The 19677-nt window shown below is 40.4% G+C and overlaps 1 protein-coding gene across 4 annotated transcripts in view; it reads left to right on the top strand.

Moving 5' to 3' along the window:
- Atg5 (autophagy related 5) overlaps window positions 1–19677 on the top strand; it is a 108823-nt gene that overhangs the window by 14754 nt on the left and 74392 nt on the right. For all 4 annotated transcript variants that reach the window (XM_028858967.2, XM_037200441.1, XM_028858966.2 and 1 more), the window contains 3 exons: window positions 2586–2713; window positions 6353–6431; window positions 15188–15350. In XM_028858967.2, coding sequence (XP_028714800.1) covers window positions 2586–2713; window positions 6353–6431; window positions 15188–15350 — 370 coding nt within the window. The remainder of the gene's footprint in view (window positions 1–2585; window positions 2714–6352; window positions 6432–15187; window positions 15351–19677) is intronic.

The following is a 19677-nucleotide window of genomic DNA, read 5'->3' as shown; positions in this document are numbered from 1 at the left end:
CAGCAGTTAGGAGTGCTTGCTGCTCTTCCAGAGGACCTCACTTCCATTTCTAGCACACATGTAAGATCGGTCACAACCATCTATGACTCCATCTCCCAGGGATTCCACACCCTCTTCTACTAGATTCTGGACACCTGCATACAAATGACACACCACATACATGTAAATACAAATAAAAAGAGTTAGTGACTGTGTGAAGGATTGTATTACAGGTTTTGAATTTGTAATGTTTTGCTTTGGCCTCCCTAGTGCTGGGAATAAAATGTATATATTCTTCGCCACTATGCCCAGTGCTGGAGTTCTTTTTCTAAATTTTTATTTCATTTTATTTTGTGTGCCTGAGTGTATGTATGTGCACCACTTGTGTGCAGGAGGCCTTGGAGGTCAGAAAATGTTGTCTCTACTCTGAAACTGGAGTTAACAGGCAGTTGTCAGCCACCATGTGGGTGTTGGGAACCAAACCCATGTCCTCTACAAGGGCAATAAAGCACGCTTAAGCATTGAGCCATTCTCTGCTCCTTGAGTAAAAAATCCTTTAAAAAGACACAAGGTCTCATGTAACCTAGTTGGCCTAGAACATGCTGTGTAGCAGAGGGTGATGATTCATGTAGCTTCCTGGTCGCCTTTACTTCCCAAGTGGTAGGCCTGAGCCCCACACCAGATGCTTTTCTTCTTTCTCTTTCTTTCTCCTTATCTTCTCTTTTTCTCTTTATTTCCTTGGAGATAAGATTTAACTGTAAAGCCTCAAGCTGGCTTTGAACTCAAAGAGATTCTCCTGCCTCTGCCTCCTGAGTGCTGCCATGCCTGGCCCATTGGTGAGTGGTTGAGCCAGCGTGAGCCTTAGATGATAGTGTGTGCTCTCCAGAGTCAGGAGCGGAGGCCCTTGCGCTCCGACTGGCGTCTGTCTGCCTTCTGCCGTCTCTGTAGGTTAGTTACTGTCTTCTGCAGAATAAACTCTTACTGTGTAGTAGTGAACAGTCATCTTAAATTGAAATCCACCCCCTCTATTTTTGAGACAGGGTTTCTCTATGTATAGTCTTGACTATCCTTGATCTTGCTGTGTAGACCTGGCTGGCCTCAAACTCAGAGATCTGTAGATGAACAGTCTTATTAAATAAGAAACACAGAGCCAATTGCAGAGTTAAAAGCCCAAGAGGTCAGAGCAGTAGCTGAGAGCTGAGACTTAAAACCGCCTTTCTTACCCTTTGCTGCCGCTGTTGTTCTTCCCCTCCGAAAAGAGGCCTACTTCCTGTGTGTCTGTCCTTTTATTGACTTTCTATTCTGCCTTCTCATTGGTTGTAAACCCAACCACATGACCTCCTCATCACTGCCTGTCTATACAGACCTCAAGGTCTTCTGTGGTTGGTATTGAGATTAAAGGAGTTTGTCTCCATGCTGGCTGTATCCTCGAACTCACAGAGCTCGCTTAGCTCTGCCTCCCAAGTGCTGGGATTAAAGGCGTGTGCCACCACCGCCCAGTTTCTGCTATGGCTTGCTATTAGCTCTGACCCCCAGGCAACTTTATTTATTAACATACAAATAAAATCACATTTCAGTACAAATAAAATATCACCATAAAGATCCACCTGTCTCTGCCTACTGAATGCTGGGACTAAAGGTGTGCACCACCACCACCTGTCCAAAATTCTAATTTTCCTTTGGTGAAATAAAATACCCTGACAAAAGCAACTTAGAGAAGAAAGGGTTTAATTTTAAATAAATAATTCACAATTATCTCTTTAATTCCGGGTTACAGTTCACTGTTGGTGGGAAGTCAAGGTGTCAGGAAGCTGAAGTATCTAGGTACACCACATCCACAGTTAAGAACAGACCAATAAAGGCATGCATGCTTACTCTCACCTCACCTTCCCCTCTCTTAGACAGTCCAGAGCCTAACCCCAGGGAATGGTGTCTGCCACGGGGATCTGGGTTGTCCCACATTGATTCACACAGTCAGGGCAAGAATCACCCATACCCTTCCCCACAGGCCGACTCTATGTAGACAATTCCACATTGAGACTTTGCTGCCAAGTGAGTCTAGATTGTGTCGAGTTGACAGTTAAAGCCAACCCTCACACAAATGGTTAGTTTACTGTACCTTTTAGATTTTTTATGTCCTTCAGTGTACCATGTTTATTGGCTCTGTAATTTTTTAAAGTCTAGTGTATCTTTGTCTTTATTAAAGTATTATAAATATAATATTTTCATATTTTAAACATTAAGTTCTGTGTAAAGGGGTGATAATACTAATGTGAATCATTTAATATTTAAGACAAATTTGATAGACTTACTTAATATGACATGTAGTTATGTATTATGTAAAGTGGTAAAGAAAATTTGTAGATTTGTGTTAATTATAAGCATATATGCCCTAAGCTCTACTTAGAAGCTGTAACCCAGTTAGAAATATTTACTATTTTTAACTCTAGCCTTTAATTTTCTATACAAAGCAAGATGGCTTTGGATTGAGGTAGTCAAAATAATGCAGATAACAACTCTTTTCCTTAAAATTATCAGGCTTAATATATCTTAAGTTTGGAACAATAATGAGTGAGTAAATACGGCTTTACAAATTTTCATTTCAGTTGCTTTTGCCAAGAGTCAGTTATCTGACGTTGGTAACTGATAAAGTGAAAAAGCACTTTCAGAAGGCTATGAGACAAGAAGACGTCAGTGAAATATGGTTTGAATATGAAGGCACACCCCTGAAATGGTGAGTGACTTTTTCTTCGTGGTTAAACAGTAAGTAGATGCTAGCTTTAAGAAAGTGTAGTGCCCTGGAATGGTTGTCAAAAGTTCTACAAAGAAAGAAGTGAAGTCAAGCATGGTAGCCCACAGCACTGGCTGTTCTTCCAGAGGTCCTGAGTTCAATTCCCAGCACCCACATGGTGGCTCAAAATTATCTATAGTGGGATCTGATGCCCTCTGCTGGCATAAAGTTGTACATGCAGCTAGAGCACTCATACATCAGATAGATAGATAGATAGATAGATAGATAGATAGATAGATAGATAGATAGATAGGTAAAAAGTTTTGAGGAAGAAAAAAAGAAAGAGATTTCGGAAATAAAAGGGAACTACTTAGTTGTAAATAACCTAATTGTGCAGCTGACTTAAATCTGAGGACAACTTAACTTGGAAGGAACGAACTTCTGGGACTTAGCTTATATTCTTTAAGATTAGTATGTTAATAAGATGTACCTACTAGATACGACATCAATAATGTTTGGACCAGTTTCTTCTTTACTGCAGATGAGTGATTTGTCTTAAATACACCATCTTCCTACATTTGGTATTTATCCTTTAAGAAAGCTCCTCCCCCCACCCCACCCTCCCACACATATCATTGGGGGTTGAACATTCTCATCTTGGGCTTTCTAGGCAACTTCTCTTCCATTAAACTTCATTCTCAGCCCTCTGGAAGGTCCCCCACCCCGACCCCCACCCTTCCGGCAGGTCTTTCTCTGTAGTCCAGGCCAGTGGGAGACTCAATCTGTATTCTGGGCTGTGTCAAATCCTGACTGTTTTCTCCTGTGACCTTTCAGCTGTTATGATAACAGGTACGCTCCAGAAAGCTTGGCAGGGCGTGGGCATTGAGAGCTTCAGTTCATGGCCTTTTGTGCCGTAACTGCTGATATTCTACTTAATATTTACCCCTATTCTGTTCTCGAATTTCCTAGTTGCTTATTTTAATTTGCCCAGATTATAATAAAAAGTTATTTAAGGAAAGTGGTAGACACACAGAATGCCCAATGAGTTATCAATACAAGCCCAGCATGGTGTTGTACACCTTTAATCCCAGCATTCAGGAGGCAGAGGAAGGTGGATCCCTGTGAGTTTGGGGGCAGCCTGGTTTACATGGTGAGTTCCAGGATAGCTAGAGCTCAGTAGAGAAACCCTGTCTCAAAAAGGAAAAAATGTTATTGATGCTCAGATAGCTCCTAAGACACAGTCTCTTGTAGGCTACAAATGCTTTATCATGGGGTCCTGCCTTTAGTGCATTATATTGCTAACTCTTAAAAGTTATCTGAGAAACAGAAGTGTTGATCCAGCTGAAACTCTTAAGACATTGGAATGATTTGATTAGACAGCAGAGGGTGCTCTAACACTGCCTTTTAAGGAGTGACGTTATTACTCCAACTGAAGTAGTCATTTATGTTTGATACTTCCATACTGTAACACTTCTAGATTCTCTAAAGATTACTTTGGCAGTAAACCCTGTTCATGTTTAAAATCTGGCTGTGTTTGTTGCTCAGTAGGAGAATTCTTGCCTAGCCTATAAAAAATGGTCCTGGATTTGATTCCCTGCCACTACAGACAAAGATGGTAGAGAGAAGAAAGAAAGTAAATTAGATCGTTGATCTTTGAGTACAAAATTAAGAATGGTCTTTTGTTTTGGTAAGATGAGTATCTCTAATGCGATTTGTAAATGTTATGTAAACTATTTTCAGAATGGACTATGGAAGTAAGAAGTTAAAACTGACTTCTGAATTGAAGAAAAAAAAAGAAACACTGCTGATCTTAAACTTAGATGAAATACAGTGACTGAGCATCACATGCAATTTAAGAAAACATTCCATCAAGATGCTCAGTGCAGACTTGCATAGTTCTCTTTAGAACATGGGATGCTCTTCCTTTTGTAAATACTTGTAGATTATTCTCTTATCTCCAGTCGTTTTTGTGGTTTTTATCTTTTCTATTCAGTTTTTGTAAGGGTGTGGATTTTTGGAATTTAAAAAATTTTTTGTAAAATGCCTTTTCAGGGACAGGGGTAGTACTGTACATCAGACTCAGGCTTTTGTAACTAAGCAAATGTGTTAAATTACTTGGGTTTGCAGTTGGAGTTGCCCTTGTTTTACTCAGTGAAAAATAACTTGTCAATCTTCAGTTTGGTGATTATCTGGGTAAGAAGATTTATTTCTGTGAAGTGTCCTGGGCAATAGTATTCCACTCCTTTTTAAAATGTTTTATTATTTCGTGTGTGTGTGTGTGTGTGTGTGTGTGTGTGTGTGTGTGTGTGTGTGTGTATCTGTGTATGTCTGTGTCTGTGTGTAGGGAATGTGCAATGGAGTGCTTGTAGAGGTTAGAGGTTGACTTTGTGGGAGTCTGTTCTTCTCAGTTTAGGATCAGGAGGTTGAATTAAGTAGGCAGGCTTGTTTGAACCACCTCTACAACCTTTTCTTTCATTCTTCTTATTTATTATTATTATTATTATTATTATTATTATTATTATTATTATTTACAGGGTTTCACATACCCAAGCTGGTGTCAAACTTGCTGTGTTGCTGAGGTTGACAATTGAATTCTGGATTCTGCCTCCACTTCCTAAATGCTGGGATTATAGACATGTGCAACCATGCCTAGAGGGTTTGATGCTTTTTGTAAAGGGTATTCTGAATCTGTATTAATATGACTTCATAGTTACAACGCTAGATATTTACATACATATGTAATGTTAAAAGAAATAATCATAAACCAGGGGATTTGCATACTCTTTAGGTGAGCGTCTTTACACTTAGAAATTTCTAAATTTTGATAATAAAAACAGGGGCTGGAGAGATGGCTTATTGGTTAAGAGCACTGGCTGCTCTTAGAGGACTTGTGTTCAATTCCCTGCATCCACATGGTGGCTCACAACCGTCTATAATTCAGTCCTAGGAGATCTGACATCCTGTTCTGGCCTCTGAGGACACTACATGCCTATGATCCACAGATATACTTGAAGATACAAATCCATACAACATAAAAATAAATGTTTATTTATTTTTAGTTAAAAAGGAAAAAGATAAAACAAACTGGCTTTAGCAACACAGCACTTGAACCAGGAGTTCAAGGCCAGCCTGGGCTACAAGAGATACTATCTCAAAAACAGTACAAAACAGTTGCTATAAAAAGCCAGATGTGCATCTGTAATCCCAGCATTTAGGAAGTAGAGGTAGGAGGATTGATTTTGCTATGTGTATTCTGGTTAAGATAGGTCAGCCACAGGTACATAGTGGGGTCCTCTCTCAAAAATAAACAAGATATTTTAGTGTTTAAATCAACCAACAAAGAAGAGTTTCCTCTTATAAGTACCAGGATGACAATTAACACTACACTAGAGCAGCTAATGAGAATCCCCTTGGGTGTATTTAGGCTCCTGTGGGAAATGAAAAGTTTAGAAGGAAAATACCTGGCAACTGGATGGAGCGCATGTATTAACCCAGGCATGCAGCTGTGGAAAGTTAGTTTTCTGTGATTAAACAGTAAAGCCTAGGACAGTGGGTAATAAAATGTGCTGGAAATTTGTTTGGGGTTTTAGTTATAAATTTATGTATTTTTTTCTCTTTTTAAGATATACCTTTCATTTTTAGGCATTATCCAATTGGTTTACTATTTGATCTTCTTGCATCAAGTTCAGCTCTTCCTTGGAACATCACAGTACATTTCAAGGTATAGTTTAAAAGCATTTCTTATTTGTTTCATTTGTGGTTCTTAAAAGCATAGAAATTTTTTCAAATATGTTATTTATTGTTTCTCCTATTTTGTTTGTTTTTAAGACATGGTCTCTAGCCCGTCCTGTCAAGGACCTTACTGTGTAGTCCAGGTTAGCCTCAAACTCTCCTGTTTAGCCGGCTTAGTGTGGAGATTGCAGGTGTGTGCTTGCACATCCGACTCATCGCTCTCGCCAGGAGAGTCATTGACTCCCTAGCTTTTCACTGAGGTTCTTTTTGCCCTGAGATATTCTTCAATTTCTTTTAAATTTTTGGCCAAACAATTCAATATATAAACATTTTTCTTTTTTAGGGCTGAGTAAACTATGTTCTAGAATTACAACAGGTTATAAAGCTTGTTATATATAACCTATATATAATATAGAGTGTTATATTTCTAAACTAATATAAAATAAAAATAAAATGCCCAGGTATAAATGTAGGCATGAAAGTAGAAATTAGAACGACCTAGTACTGTTGAGAAGTTCCGTAACTACTTTGACAGAAGTCAAAAGATTTGATGAGCCTCTGTTTTGAGACACATTCATTTCTGTAGTTTTTGAAGCCAGGTAAATTTAATATTGCCTGATTCTGTCTTAATAAGTTGTAAAATACTGGTTACAGCTAAGCATAGTGATGGATTGAGTGGCCTTGGTGCTCAGGAGGTAGAGAAAGAAAGGTTTGGAGTTCAAGCTCAGCTAGGGCTTGGGCTACATGAGGACTTTGAGTCCAACCTTGACTACATCATGAAACCCATCTTAAGAAATAAAATAAAAACTAACATACTGGTCTCCTCCTTCTTTACTAATGTAGTACCCCTCCTACTTTCCAATTCCTGAGCAGCATTATAGGATTCTGAGGTACATCTTGAGTTATCACTAGCAAGAGGCTCTCCAATGGCAGTGGGCAGTGGAGAGGCATAAAGAGCATGCAAGAGTCATCATGTATGGGATGCTTATTTATTATTTCTCTGTGCATCTATAGTAAGGAGCTTTGCAAAATAGTGTGTTACTGTAGATTTTAGTTATCAGAACTGTACAGGTACCGCCATGGTCCTAATGTGCATTCGTGTATGCCATGGTGTATGTGGAATGTGCTTCATGTCTGTGTAACAATTGCAGTTTACCGTGGCATGAAATTGAAACTACTTCAAAGAGACATAGAGGACGAGTATTGCCTAGCAAGCCTTTCCTTTTAGTTTTAGAAATAAAGAATAATTCTAATAATTAGATTAAATGTAACAGTTGGCCATAATTTATTTTGTTTAGTAATCTGGAAAGCTCATAGCTGCCCCCGTTCCAGTGCACACTTTGACGTGCATCTGGGCCATTGTGGGTTCAGTGCCGTTGTTAGCACAGCCTTATAAATTGGCCTGTACTTTTATATATCGCACGTATGATGGGTCTCCCTAAAATGAACTCATTTATTTATTTTTTAATTTTTAAAACTTTGTGTTTGTGTGTGTGTGTGTGTGTGTGTGTGTGTGTGTGTGTGTGTGTGTGTAGGTGCAGGTCACAAGGGAGTGTGGGTTCCTTAGAGCTAGAGTTGTAGGAGTTTGTGAGCTGTCTGGTGTGGCTGCTGAGATCTGATCTCTGGTCCTCAGAGCAGTAAGTGCTCCTAGCCGCTGAGCCATCCCTCCAGCCTCCAAGTTGTTTTCCGTCTCAGCAAACTGACCTGGGCTGCTCAACATGATATAACAGTTTGGCGCGCGCGCGCGCGGCACCAGCTTTCACAGCCATAGGTTTTTGTTGTTGTTCTTGTTTGTTTGCTTTCCATCCATTACGTTCTGATAAGTTTTATGTTGGCTCCACAGCCACCTCAGTCCCTGCTGTGGGGCCTTTGCCTTATTCCTCCCCTCCCACCCATCTACCTGTTCCCATGGCCTGTTCAGCCACTGAAAGAAAAGCCTTGGTGTCACGTAGGGTGTGTGTGTGTGTGTGTGTGTGTGTGTGTGTGTGTGAAAGCATTTTGAATTCTAGGTTAAAATATAACTATTAATGCAGTAAATACTGAGATCCTGCTGTGTGGTAGCCCAATACTGTTCTAGGAGTTTGGGATATATGGTTGAAGGACACAAAGACACTCAAACACTGAAGACATTTCCCAGCCTGTTTTACAACTGAGTAACTGACCCCAATGCTATTAAAGAAACTGAAAGTAAATTGCAGGTGAATATCTTTTCTGAACATAGATATAAAAGTCTTCAATAAAAAATTAGCAAATTGGACCTACCAGTACCTGTAAGAAGCACAGTGTAGAGTATGCTGAGTTTATCTCATGAATACAAGATTGATTCAGTGGTCATCAGTCAGGTAATTCATTATGTTGGCAAAATACAATAGAAAAGCCACACAACAAGATCAGTAGACACAGAAAAAAGTATGGGCAGAGTTCAATAACCAGTGTCATCAAAAGCCTTAGCAAGCTTAGGAATAAAAGAGAATTTACTCAGTATGAGCAAGGGCATAGCAAAAATTATCCTAACTGATGTTTTTTAAATGGCTAGGTTTATTTTATGTGTATGATTATTCTGCCCGATGAATGTATGTGTACCATATGTGTGCTTATTACCTGTGGAGGCCAGAAGAATTGTCATATCTTTTGGAACTAGATATACAGGTGGTTATAAGCTGCCATTTGGGTGCTGGGAACCTAACCTGGGTCCTCTTCAAGAGCAGCAAGTGCTCTTAACCACTGAGCCATCTCTCCAGACCCCTATATGATGGATTTGAATCAGGAAGAAAATAAGATGTCTGATCCTTCCATTCGTATAAGCAGTTCTGCTGCAATCCAACTGTTTTCCTTAAAACAAAACAAAACAAAACAACAACAACAACAGTGAAAACGCAGCTTTTTTAAGATTATGTAGTTAAAAACGACAGGATTTGTAGGGACAAGTTCAAAACCTTTGATGATATAAGAAGATAAGAATGCAGTAATCCACAGCACAGTTTTATGTGGACAAGTGGCTAAGAGGTATATAAATACTGCAGTAAGGATGGCATTTCAAGTTAAAAAAGACAAAGTTTGCTTGTGGAGATAGGTGGCGCATGCCATCTGTGAAGCTGTGGGAAGGTTATTTGGAATCAGAAAATGTACTGGCTGGTATTAGTGAGTGTGGCTGCTAACATCAAGCATTTCTAATGTGGGGGTTTTAGACTTTCTGCATTTCTACTCAGATCTGTTTAGCTGGTACAGAATTTGGTGTGCACCTGCTGCTTCTCGGGGACAATATTTGTATAAGTACACACAGAATTCACATTATGCTTAGCCTCTTACCTCATATGTCAGTTGCTTTGGAACAAATGCAAAAGATTTGAACAGAAAGTTTGCAGAACATATGAAATTACCAATAAATACATGAAAATGTATCTACCATGTTTAGTCATCAGGGAAATGTAAATGAAAACTAGAGAGAGATATTACTTTACACTCACTAGAATGACTAGAATGAAAACGACTGATAACAAGTTTGACATTGAGTACCCAGAACTGTGAAATGTCGCTGATGAGAGTTTAAAATTATACCATCACTTGAAGAAAATAGTTCACCGGTTTTTAGATGGCATTTGTTGCTGTTTGTAGCTGTGTATTTAGAAAGTTGAAAAGATGTCTACTATGACACTTGCATATTACTGTTCACAGTGGCTTTATTAACCAGGTAAAGGTTGGAAAGAACCATACTAGCAACAGGTTTTCTTAAACACATTACAACACATTCATTCACTGACAACTGAGTAACAAAAAGGAGTCAGTTATTGATGTGTGCAGTCACATGAGTAAATCTCAAGAGTATGCTAAGTCAGTGGTACACTATTTCATATATGATTTTATTTGTGAGATCTCATTATGGGCAAAGCTTCTGCAACAGATCATATCAGTGATTGGTGGAGGTAGGAAAAAGAGCCTGCTGCTCAGACACAAAGTAACTTGTAGTCAACTTTTGGTGGAGAATGAGGGTGGTGGTAGTGCTTGTGGTTAACTTTTGGTGAGGAACAAGGGGATGTGGTTATTTATGTGTTGTAATGTTCTCTATCTTATTTGGTTGATAGTTATTCAAAGTCAAAATTCATCTAAAACTTCCTCTGTTTCATTGTGTGTGAACCACATCTCAGTAATTTGGCTTATTTAAGAAAGATTTACTGAGAGTTGAGGTCATTGCCTCTTCCTTATGGACTTTCAGAGTACTCTTACCTGTGGATATCTTAATAGCCATTGTAATACTGGCCAGTATTACTAACTGCTACAGAATCCAGTGTGAATTTAACCTTGGCTTGGGAGAAAGGGAGAGTTTCCTGGAAAGAGTGCCATAGAAGCTGAACCTGAAGCTGAGGATTCTTTGGCCAGATGTATAAGTGATTAGGCAAGGAGAAAAGAATGTTCTAGGTAGAGGAAAGGGGTGCTCTAACAGTTGATGTGAAGACAGAAATGAGTGTGTTGCTGGAAGAACTGAAAGAATGTAGAAGATTGGAGCGACTCAGGAACTTGAAGCAGGGAGTGTTGTGTGTGCAGGGAAAAGGGTGGGGGCTTTAGGTGGGTAGGTTAGCAGACCCTGAGGTCCTTTGGAATCTTGATGGCTTTGACTGTGTCCTAAAGTAAGAGAAAGTTGGGGGGGAAGGTTAGGGCTTAGTGTTTAGAGGGTCACTGTGACTCCAAGTGCAAAAATGTCAAGGGTGTAAAATTATAGGTATGCACCCTTGTAGGCTTAAACTATCAATTTGACACAGTCTAGAGTCATCTGTGAGGAATTCTCAATTGAAGGATTGCCCAGGTGAGAATGGACTGTGCAACAGTATGTTGGGGATTACCTGGATTGTTAACTAACATCGGAGGGTTCAGCCCCCTGTGGGTGGCACCATAACTTGGGCAGGTAGTCCTGGACTGTATAAGAAAGCTGGCTGAGGATAAGCCTTCCAGTTAGTGAGCTAGCAAGCATCATTCCACCACCACGGCTTCAGCTTTAAGTTGCTTGAATTTCTGCCCTGACTTCCCTAGTTGATGGGTTGTTACCTGGAAGTGTGAGCAGATAAGTCCTTTCCTCCCTTAAAAGTTTCTTTTGGTCAGAGTGTTTTATCACAGTAACAGAACACACTGCATGGGTGCTTTTGCAAGGTTTCTCAGAACTGTGAGTAGTTTGGAGCCTGGCATGTTGAAAGTGGGGAAATTGCAGATCTATTTAGGATATAAAGTAGCGGACTAGGTTTGTTATGCGAAATGTGGAGGGGGTGGTTAGTTTATCTTTGGATTTGTTGAATTGCTTGTACCTCTGGGACACTTGCTAAATTGTGTGAGTCTGAAGGTTCTAAGTAGGATCCTGGTAGGAAACAATATTGATAATCTTTAGTTTATATATGGTGTGGAAGTATGTAATCTTATTCAAGGTGAGGGTATGGAATGAAAAAGAAAAGGGGTCCTAGGTTACATGCATTAAACAGAAAACATACCAATATTTAAGAGTAGCTTTGGAAAAGCAAATGAGGCAGAGAAAGATGAAAATGGGAAGTGTTGATAGCAGAAACTGTGTGTGAATTGAGAATAGTCACATGTATTAGACTTTGGGTGAGTGCTTAAGCCAGCCAGTTGAAAGGTGTTTCTGTTTCTGTGAAAGGTGTTTAGCTGATGGCAGTGAATTGATAAGAACTGAAAGGCTTGGGTGTGAATGTGGTGATAGATCTGGAGAGTTGAAGCCAAAGAGAAGCTGAGGTTGAGGCTTGTGTTTGGCTTTGGATAGGTGTTTTCAGTGGGAAGAATGTAGGTGAAGCAGTACTTCGAGGGGAAATGGGCAAAGCTACTCTTACGGGAGAATCTGAAGAGTCAACAAATACGACCAAGGAGATATGATGAGAGATAAATCCCCTATAGAGTGTAACAAGAAGGAGTGATGATTGCTTATAGCTAAGCTTGTAGGTTATACTTTGGTAGAAATAGAATTTTAAGAAAATTGAGAGATGTTAACATTATTTGGTGTCTGGTGCTCTTATTTTATCATTGGGTTTTTTAGCCTTTCCTTTCTTTTCTGTTGTATTTTAAGACAGGGTTTTGTAGCTTTGGCTGGTCTCCAAACTGCACATGATTTTGAATTCATGTCTTCATACTCTGAAAATTTGGGCATGTGCCACTGTGTTTGACATCTAACTTGTGTCAGCTTTGGGATTGGGGGGGGCACAGAGGAGGTAGTGGTGGACTCTGAGTCTTCATAACCCATGCAGGCCTCAAATTTGTATCCCTTTTGCCTCTACCTCCTGAATCTGGGATTATAACAGGCTTGGGGTTACTGTTTTTTATGTTCTTTATTTTATTGAAAAATAGTACATTAGAAAAAAATATTTGGGGAGGAAATGCCCTCCCTTCCCAACCTTTTGTCTGTGTACACCAAAGTAATCTTGGGAAAACTTTTTTTTAAGGATTTTTATTAATCCTAATTTTTATTTTTATTATAAAGTATGACTTTATGTTTTTCATTCTAAAGCTGAATCTAGTACTAGAGGTGAGTCTGTAATAAAACAGTGAGAGTTCATGTTTAATCAGATAATGATTCCTTATATATGACATGGAATGTATTTTGGAAAATGTAATTTTTGGATTTGCTTAATTGTCCTAATAAAGTACCATCAGTTTTATAGTATTACTAATAGATTGTTTTTTTTCCCACTTACTTGTAAGTAGTGTTTTGATTCAATGCCATTAAGTTACTTCAAATACATCTAAATACATTACAGGCAGTTGATGAATATTCTAATTAAATAACACAATTATAACTCTGGTGGGAGGTCTGAAGATTTAGCTCAGTGGTAGGACACAGAAAGTCCTGGGTTTGGTCCATAGAATGCGGTGGGGAGTGTGTGTGCAAAATGATAAAAAAAAAAAAAAAAAAAAAAAAAAGATTCTCCTACCCCCCAAGTAAATGGATATATAAAAGGAATTTTTCAGCGTACTCCTGTAAAAGTGAAATTTAGTTATGCTTCTGATTTGGAAGATAAATGATAGAGTAAACATTGTATCACACTCTTTGTCTTTGAGAATTTGTTTAGACCAGAAAGGTAGGCATATCTGCACAGTGGTTGATGCATTTTAGGAAAGACTAGAAGTGTAATGAATCAAGGATATTTTGTAATTTCATTGTGAGGTTTGAAAAAAAATCTTTTTACTCTCACTTGGGTAGATGTGAAAGAGATGGGCTCACAGGTGGGAGCCAGGGGCTGTGACAGGCATTTGTCACCCCTTGTGGTACTTCACTCAGCTGCTTTGGCTACTCAAGCTGTCTGTTTTCCTTTACTGCCCTCCCCTCCTGTTTTTCCTGAGTTCCTATCATGGGGGATTTCAGAGCCTCCCTAGATTGAGGTGGGCCCTCCTTTTTCTTTCTTTCTTTCTTTCTTTCTTTCTTTCTTTCTTTCTTTCTTTCTTTCTTTCTTTCTCTCTTTCTCTCTTTCTCTCTTTCTCTCTTTCTCTCTTTCTCTCTTTCTCTCTTTCTTTTCTCTTCTCTTTTTTTAAATTTATAGATCTTTACTTGCAAGTGTTCATTGCAGAGAATCATTGGGCTGGTTCGAGGCCTCTGGTTTCTGCTACACTATCAATGCTGGGCCTTCACTGGAACTCCTCTTGGATATCTTGTCACCCTGTGTTGTGGAGATCCTGGAGCTTTGGGTCCACAGAACTGGTACCTTCATGTGCTCCAGCGGATCGCAGATGGGGTGGATGTTGGGGTGGATCAAGTCATAACCCTGGTTCTAGGTCTGGGCAGTTGTAGAGTTGGTCTGCCTGCCAGTTCTCCCCAGTCCTCACCACCAGGGGGAGCTCTCCAGCATTGCCCTGGCCAGTTCTCCCCTAGCAGCAATGAGCAAGAGGCGGAGCCAGTTCTCCCCTTTCACATCCCCAGGTTCAGTCTCCCACACCTCCACCTTCAGGGCCCCCTCTACTGTATTGCCCAGGCATGGCACAGGGGCCACCCTCCCAAGTGCTGCAGCTGATGAGGGGCAGGGAGGGCTCTCCAGCTCTTACACCTCAGAGCCATCTCTCACCTGCCTCAGGTGTTGATGGGAGGGGAAGGGGACAATCTCTCCCCCACCCATGCTGCCACAAAGCAGATGACTATAATAGGGCCATCTCTCGCATGCTCTCAGCTTTGGGGCTGGCTCACCCACATCAACCAATGGGGTTGGCTTAATTGTCCTGCCCAGGTGAGCCGCAGGGCCTGCTCTCCCAAGTGTTGCAACTGGTGGGGAGCAGGGGCAGCTCTCCCTCTCCATGACCTCAGGGCCAGCTCTCCCACCCACCTCAGATGTTTATGCAGGGAGGGCATCTTTCCCCAGCCCATGCCGCCATATGGTAGATGAGGGGTGGGGCCAGGTCTTCCATGCTTACATTGCCTGGGCTGGCTTAAGGTGGGCCTTCCCTTGAAGACAGGTGTAGAGGAATGTCAGTACCCTCTTGTAGATCCCTCTCTGGCTCTAATGGCCACTCACTTGTGATTGTTGGTGTCGTTTGTAGGTTTTATGCTTAGGAAGCTGCAAAAGAAAACCTCACAGATGAGGATTATTTGGAAAGAGTACAAATTGTGTCAAATTGGTAATGCTTTTTAAGTTAATTTTTTAAAAGTATTTTGTAGTTATTGTGATAATAAAATATGGTGTGCTGTGAATATTGGCAAATGGGGGAAGTTCTCTTTAGAAGCTAATTTGTATCTGCATACTTGTTCTGTGTGTTTTCCTTTGATAGAGTTTTCCAGAAAAGGACCTTCTACACTGTCCATCCAAGGATGCAGTCGAAGCTCATTTTATGTCATGTATGAAAGAAGCTGATGCTTTAAAGCATAAAAGTCAAGTCATCAATGAAATGCAGAAAAAAGACCACAAGCAGCTCTGGATGGGACTGCAGAATGGTAACTACACAGCCCAACTTCTAAGTGCTGCGTGAAATAGCACAGAACCATAACCTGTGAGCAGTTTATGCATTAGCCATGGAAACTAGCTCTGACCTCCAGGCCCAAGTCTACAGAGTAGCTACTGTTAGTCATCTCTTCCATTTCTGCTTGCCAATATTGCTGTGTTCCTGGATCCTCTTGCAGGCCAGTCACTTAGCAAATTATTTGAGACAGCATAAACCTTTTTGTTCTACTTCTGAAGGAAGAGTATGATCGTCATTCCTTAGGCATGGCTCTTTCTGATCATAGCAGGAAACTGCATGCATCCTGGAGGGTTTCTCCTCAGACCAGGGGTGCTGCTCCAGCCTCTTTCCGACAGAAGTAGGTTTTCTTCTGTGTGGGTGCTCTCTCGCCTTGCTGTGATAGAGAGACTCCTCCTAAGGATGCAGTGTCGCTGTTAGAGTGCTTGACTAGCATTCAGAAGCCTTGGTTTATCCTCAGCACAAGCAGGCATGGTGGTGCATGCTCATAGGAGGTGAAGACAAGGGGATCAGAAGTTGGAGGTCATCAGCTGCACAGCAAGTTCTAAGGCGGCCTGGGGTGCATAAAGGGAGGGGGCCAGTGAGGTGAGTGGGGAGAGGGAGCAAATACTCTTGTTGGAAAATGAGTTGATGTGCTTTCTCATGGAGATCTGTGGGTTCTTACTCTTGAGTGCATTGACTGCCTTCTAATACACACAGAAAGTTGATTTTAGAGTCCTGGCTTCTTGTGGTCCAGTGTGTATAGCCAAGTACTCTCCATTACTTAATTCAGTTGCTCAAATTGTAGCCACTTTGGCATATTAACCATAAATAATTGTGTAAAATATAATTTTGTTGCTAGTTTTTTAAAAAGTATGCAGCACATGCCATATATGTACGTGCCACGTGTGTGTTTGTGGAGGCCAAAGGAAGGTGTCAGATCCTGGAGCTGAAGTTATCAGCAGTTGTGAACTGCTGTGAACTGAGTTGTGGGTGTTGAGGATGAGCTTGGGTCCTTTGGAAGATCTTTTAATCACTGGACCATCTCTCCAGCCTCTATTGCTAGCATTTTTGTGTGGACAACATTACATCTTAGTGTCTATTGATTAATCACTGTGCATTTGCCATTCTTGACACAAACTGCAAGGCATGTGGTGCTGTAGCTTCCTTGTGTACTTTTAATTGCTTGAGTCCACTTACTATTCACGGATGGGGATAAAAGGGAAAGATCCAGGAACTAAAAGTGCAGCAGTGATGTTGCTCTGAACAGAAGACAGTGAGGACCATTGACGTGCAGCAGGAGGAACCGTGTGCAGGTGAACTCATTAACATAGTGGAGATAGCAGACAAGGTCACAGGTTAAGTGAGGATGTTGGTGTTCATAGTAAAGCAACATTCAGAGGGAATAGAGGAAATAACAATGCAAATACTGATGAAAACAAGTATTTTGGTCAGATAAGTATAGCAAAGGTGGTTTCTCATAACTTTTATGATTTACAAAGAAATTAAATTGTGTTGGGGTGTGTTACGTGGCAGGTGGCTTACGTGTACATGCTTCTGCAGAGGCCAAAGGTTGACTTTGCGTATGGTTGTCTATTGCTTTTCACCTCACTTGCTCAGATAGGGCCTCACTGAATTTAGAGCTCTCCATTTTAGACACACTGGCTGACTGACAAGCCCTGGGATCTGCCTGTTTTATGTCCTTAGCAATGGAGTTACAGGCACAGGCGGCCACTCCTGGCTTTCATGTGAGTGCTACAGTCAGAACTCAGGTCCTCAATCTTGCATAACACATATTGTACCAGAGAGCCGTCTCCTCAGTAATTTTTCTTTTGTGAGACAGATTCTCACTGTCCTAAAAGTTTGTATTTTGTGTTTTGTATTCCTCATATCAATCTTTTAGTTTTGCTATTATGGAATAGTAACAAATAGAATTTTCTAATATTTTGATGAGAAAGTTATACAAATCATAAGTCATACCATCATACCCCACCCCCATCCAAGATTCAATCTCATATTTATATATCTGGAATTTTTCAAAACCTGGTGAGCACCATACTTTTGTCCCTTCAAAAATTGTTACCAAATAATTAAAATGATTTAAACCTCAAGAAAGTGCATTGCCTACTCAGTTGTGGTAACACATTTGGGTAAACCCAGCACTTAGGGGTAGAGGCCAGCAACAAGAGACCCTGTCAAAAACAGAGAAGCTGGAGTTCATACAAAGAGAAGAGATTGAAGAATAGCATTGACTTCAACTAATCTCAGAACTTGAGGGTGGATACAGGAGAACCTGGAATTCAGGGTCCTAGCTATGTAGCCAAGTTTCTAGCTAGATTGAACTACGTGAGGTCTTGTTTCCATACCACCATCACTACCCACTCTTTTACACACACACACACACACACACACACACACACACACACACACGCACACACGCACACACACACACGCACACACACTCTTGAAATAAATTGGAGAGTAGAGCAGTAGAGCTGGCGAACTGGCTGGGTGGATGAAGGCACTTGCCAACAAGCCCGACAACTGGAGCTCCATCCCTAGCACCCATGTAGAGGAAGAGAACCAACCCCTGGAATCATCCTCTGCCCTTGGCTTGAATGTCATGGAACCCACAGATAGACAGGTGTGAATTGCGTGATAAAATGCTTTAGGTTAACTACCAAGTGTTTGTGAAGGTAGATGTTCATTGCCCTTTCAGTCTGGAATGCTGTTTCTCTCTTTTTCTGACTGTTTGGCTTCTCGTGTCTTTTTACTTCATCATCACCTTTTGTATGAAGCCTTTTATTATAGAGTTAGCAATGAGCATCTAACTTGTACTGACAATGTCAGGAGGTGTGATCCTCAAGCACCTGGGGACACAGACAGCCATATGACTTATGACACTGCATGTTCTGGGGCGCTGCCATCTAGATGCATTTTTGTTCTTTAGTGTTACTGCACTGGTATGCTTTCTGTATTGCGTTACATCATACCTGTGGTTGGTGTATATTTTATATTTTTAAATCACCAAAACATAGTGTGATCTTAGAGAGTAAAAATATTAAGTTTTGATTTACTCTTTTTCTCTCTTTCTCACATGATCAGGAAGTACTATTAAGGTGTTTCATGAAAGAGTATAATAGTCTTAATTTTATTTATGGAAATGGATTTTTATATTTAAGGGTTTTGTTGTTTTTGTTTGACCCAAAGACAGGGTCCTGATTATTTGTGAGGTAATAGAGTTGTCATCTTTTTGTCAGTGCGGTTGTAAATTCGTCCAAATGCAGACAAAGCAAATGGTCTGTTTGTCCCATTCAGAGCTGCACCTGGAGAGCACCAAAGCTAAGCACAAGTTTCAGCGAGTTTGAATACTTTCAAATGCTAATTTTAATTTTGAAGCTCTCTCAAGGAGAAATAAGAAAAGCTTATGAAACCAAGAAAACTCATTTAAGGCATAATGTGCCTTTCAGTTTTTTTATAGGCTTTCATTTTAGATACAAGAATGTGCCACCTCTCTGAAGCAGAGTTAATGGTCACAAACAGAAAAGAAAGTAGCATTTTTATTTATGAAGCAGTTGTCAATCCATGTGAAGGTCTTCTGTTCAATGTCACATTGTTTGGGAGATTTGAGTAAATTGCTAAAAGATAACAAGAATAATAAAAGGCCCAGTGAGTCTTCCCTGAGTCTGTCTACTTCTTTATCTATTTGAGATTTTGAGACAAGGTTTCATGTAGTTCAGGCTAGATAAGCTTTTAATGCCCCAGCTTCAGCTCCCAGATGCTGGGATTGAAGGGTGTGTATTACCACATTCAGACTGAGTCAACAGTTTTAAAAAAGAAAATGATATAAAGTTCCATATACTTGCATAAAAGATTTGACTGTTAAATATGATTAAACTTTCCGTTCCTTATAAAATGTTAGACTTCTTAATTAATTTATAGTGTGCAATTTAACACACATACACACACCTCTACTGTTTCCTTCCTCTTTTTTTTTTTTTTTTTGGTTTTAGTTTTTTGAGACAGGGTTTCTCTGTGTAGTTTTGCGCCTTTCCTGGAGCTCACTTGGTAGCCCAGGCTGGCCTCGAACTCACAGAGATCTGCCTGGCTCTGCCTCCCAAGTGCTGGGATTAAAGGCGTGCGCCACCACTGCCCGGCCCTGTTTTCTCTCTTTTTAAGACAGGGTTGCAGTGTGGTCTGGCTTCAATTTAGGATCCTCCTGCTTCAGTCTCATGAATGCTGGGATTACATCTATATACCAATACACTGAGCCCCAGTTTGCCACTTTTAACATAAAACTGATTTTAAGAGGAAATAGACAGGAC

This window comes from Peromyscus leucopus, chromosome 8a (genome assembly GCF_004664715.2).
Source record: "Peromyscus leucopus breed LL Stock chromosome 8a, UCI_PerLeu_2.1, whole genome shotgun sequence".
In the NCBI taxonomy this organism is placed as follows: Eukaryota; Metazoa; Chordata; class Mammalia; order Rodentia; family Cricetidae; genus Peromyscus; species Peromyscus leucopus.
Note: the sequence above shows the minus strand (reverse complement) of the source record. Positions and strands in the feature narration are given on the sequence as shown.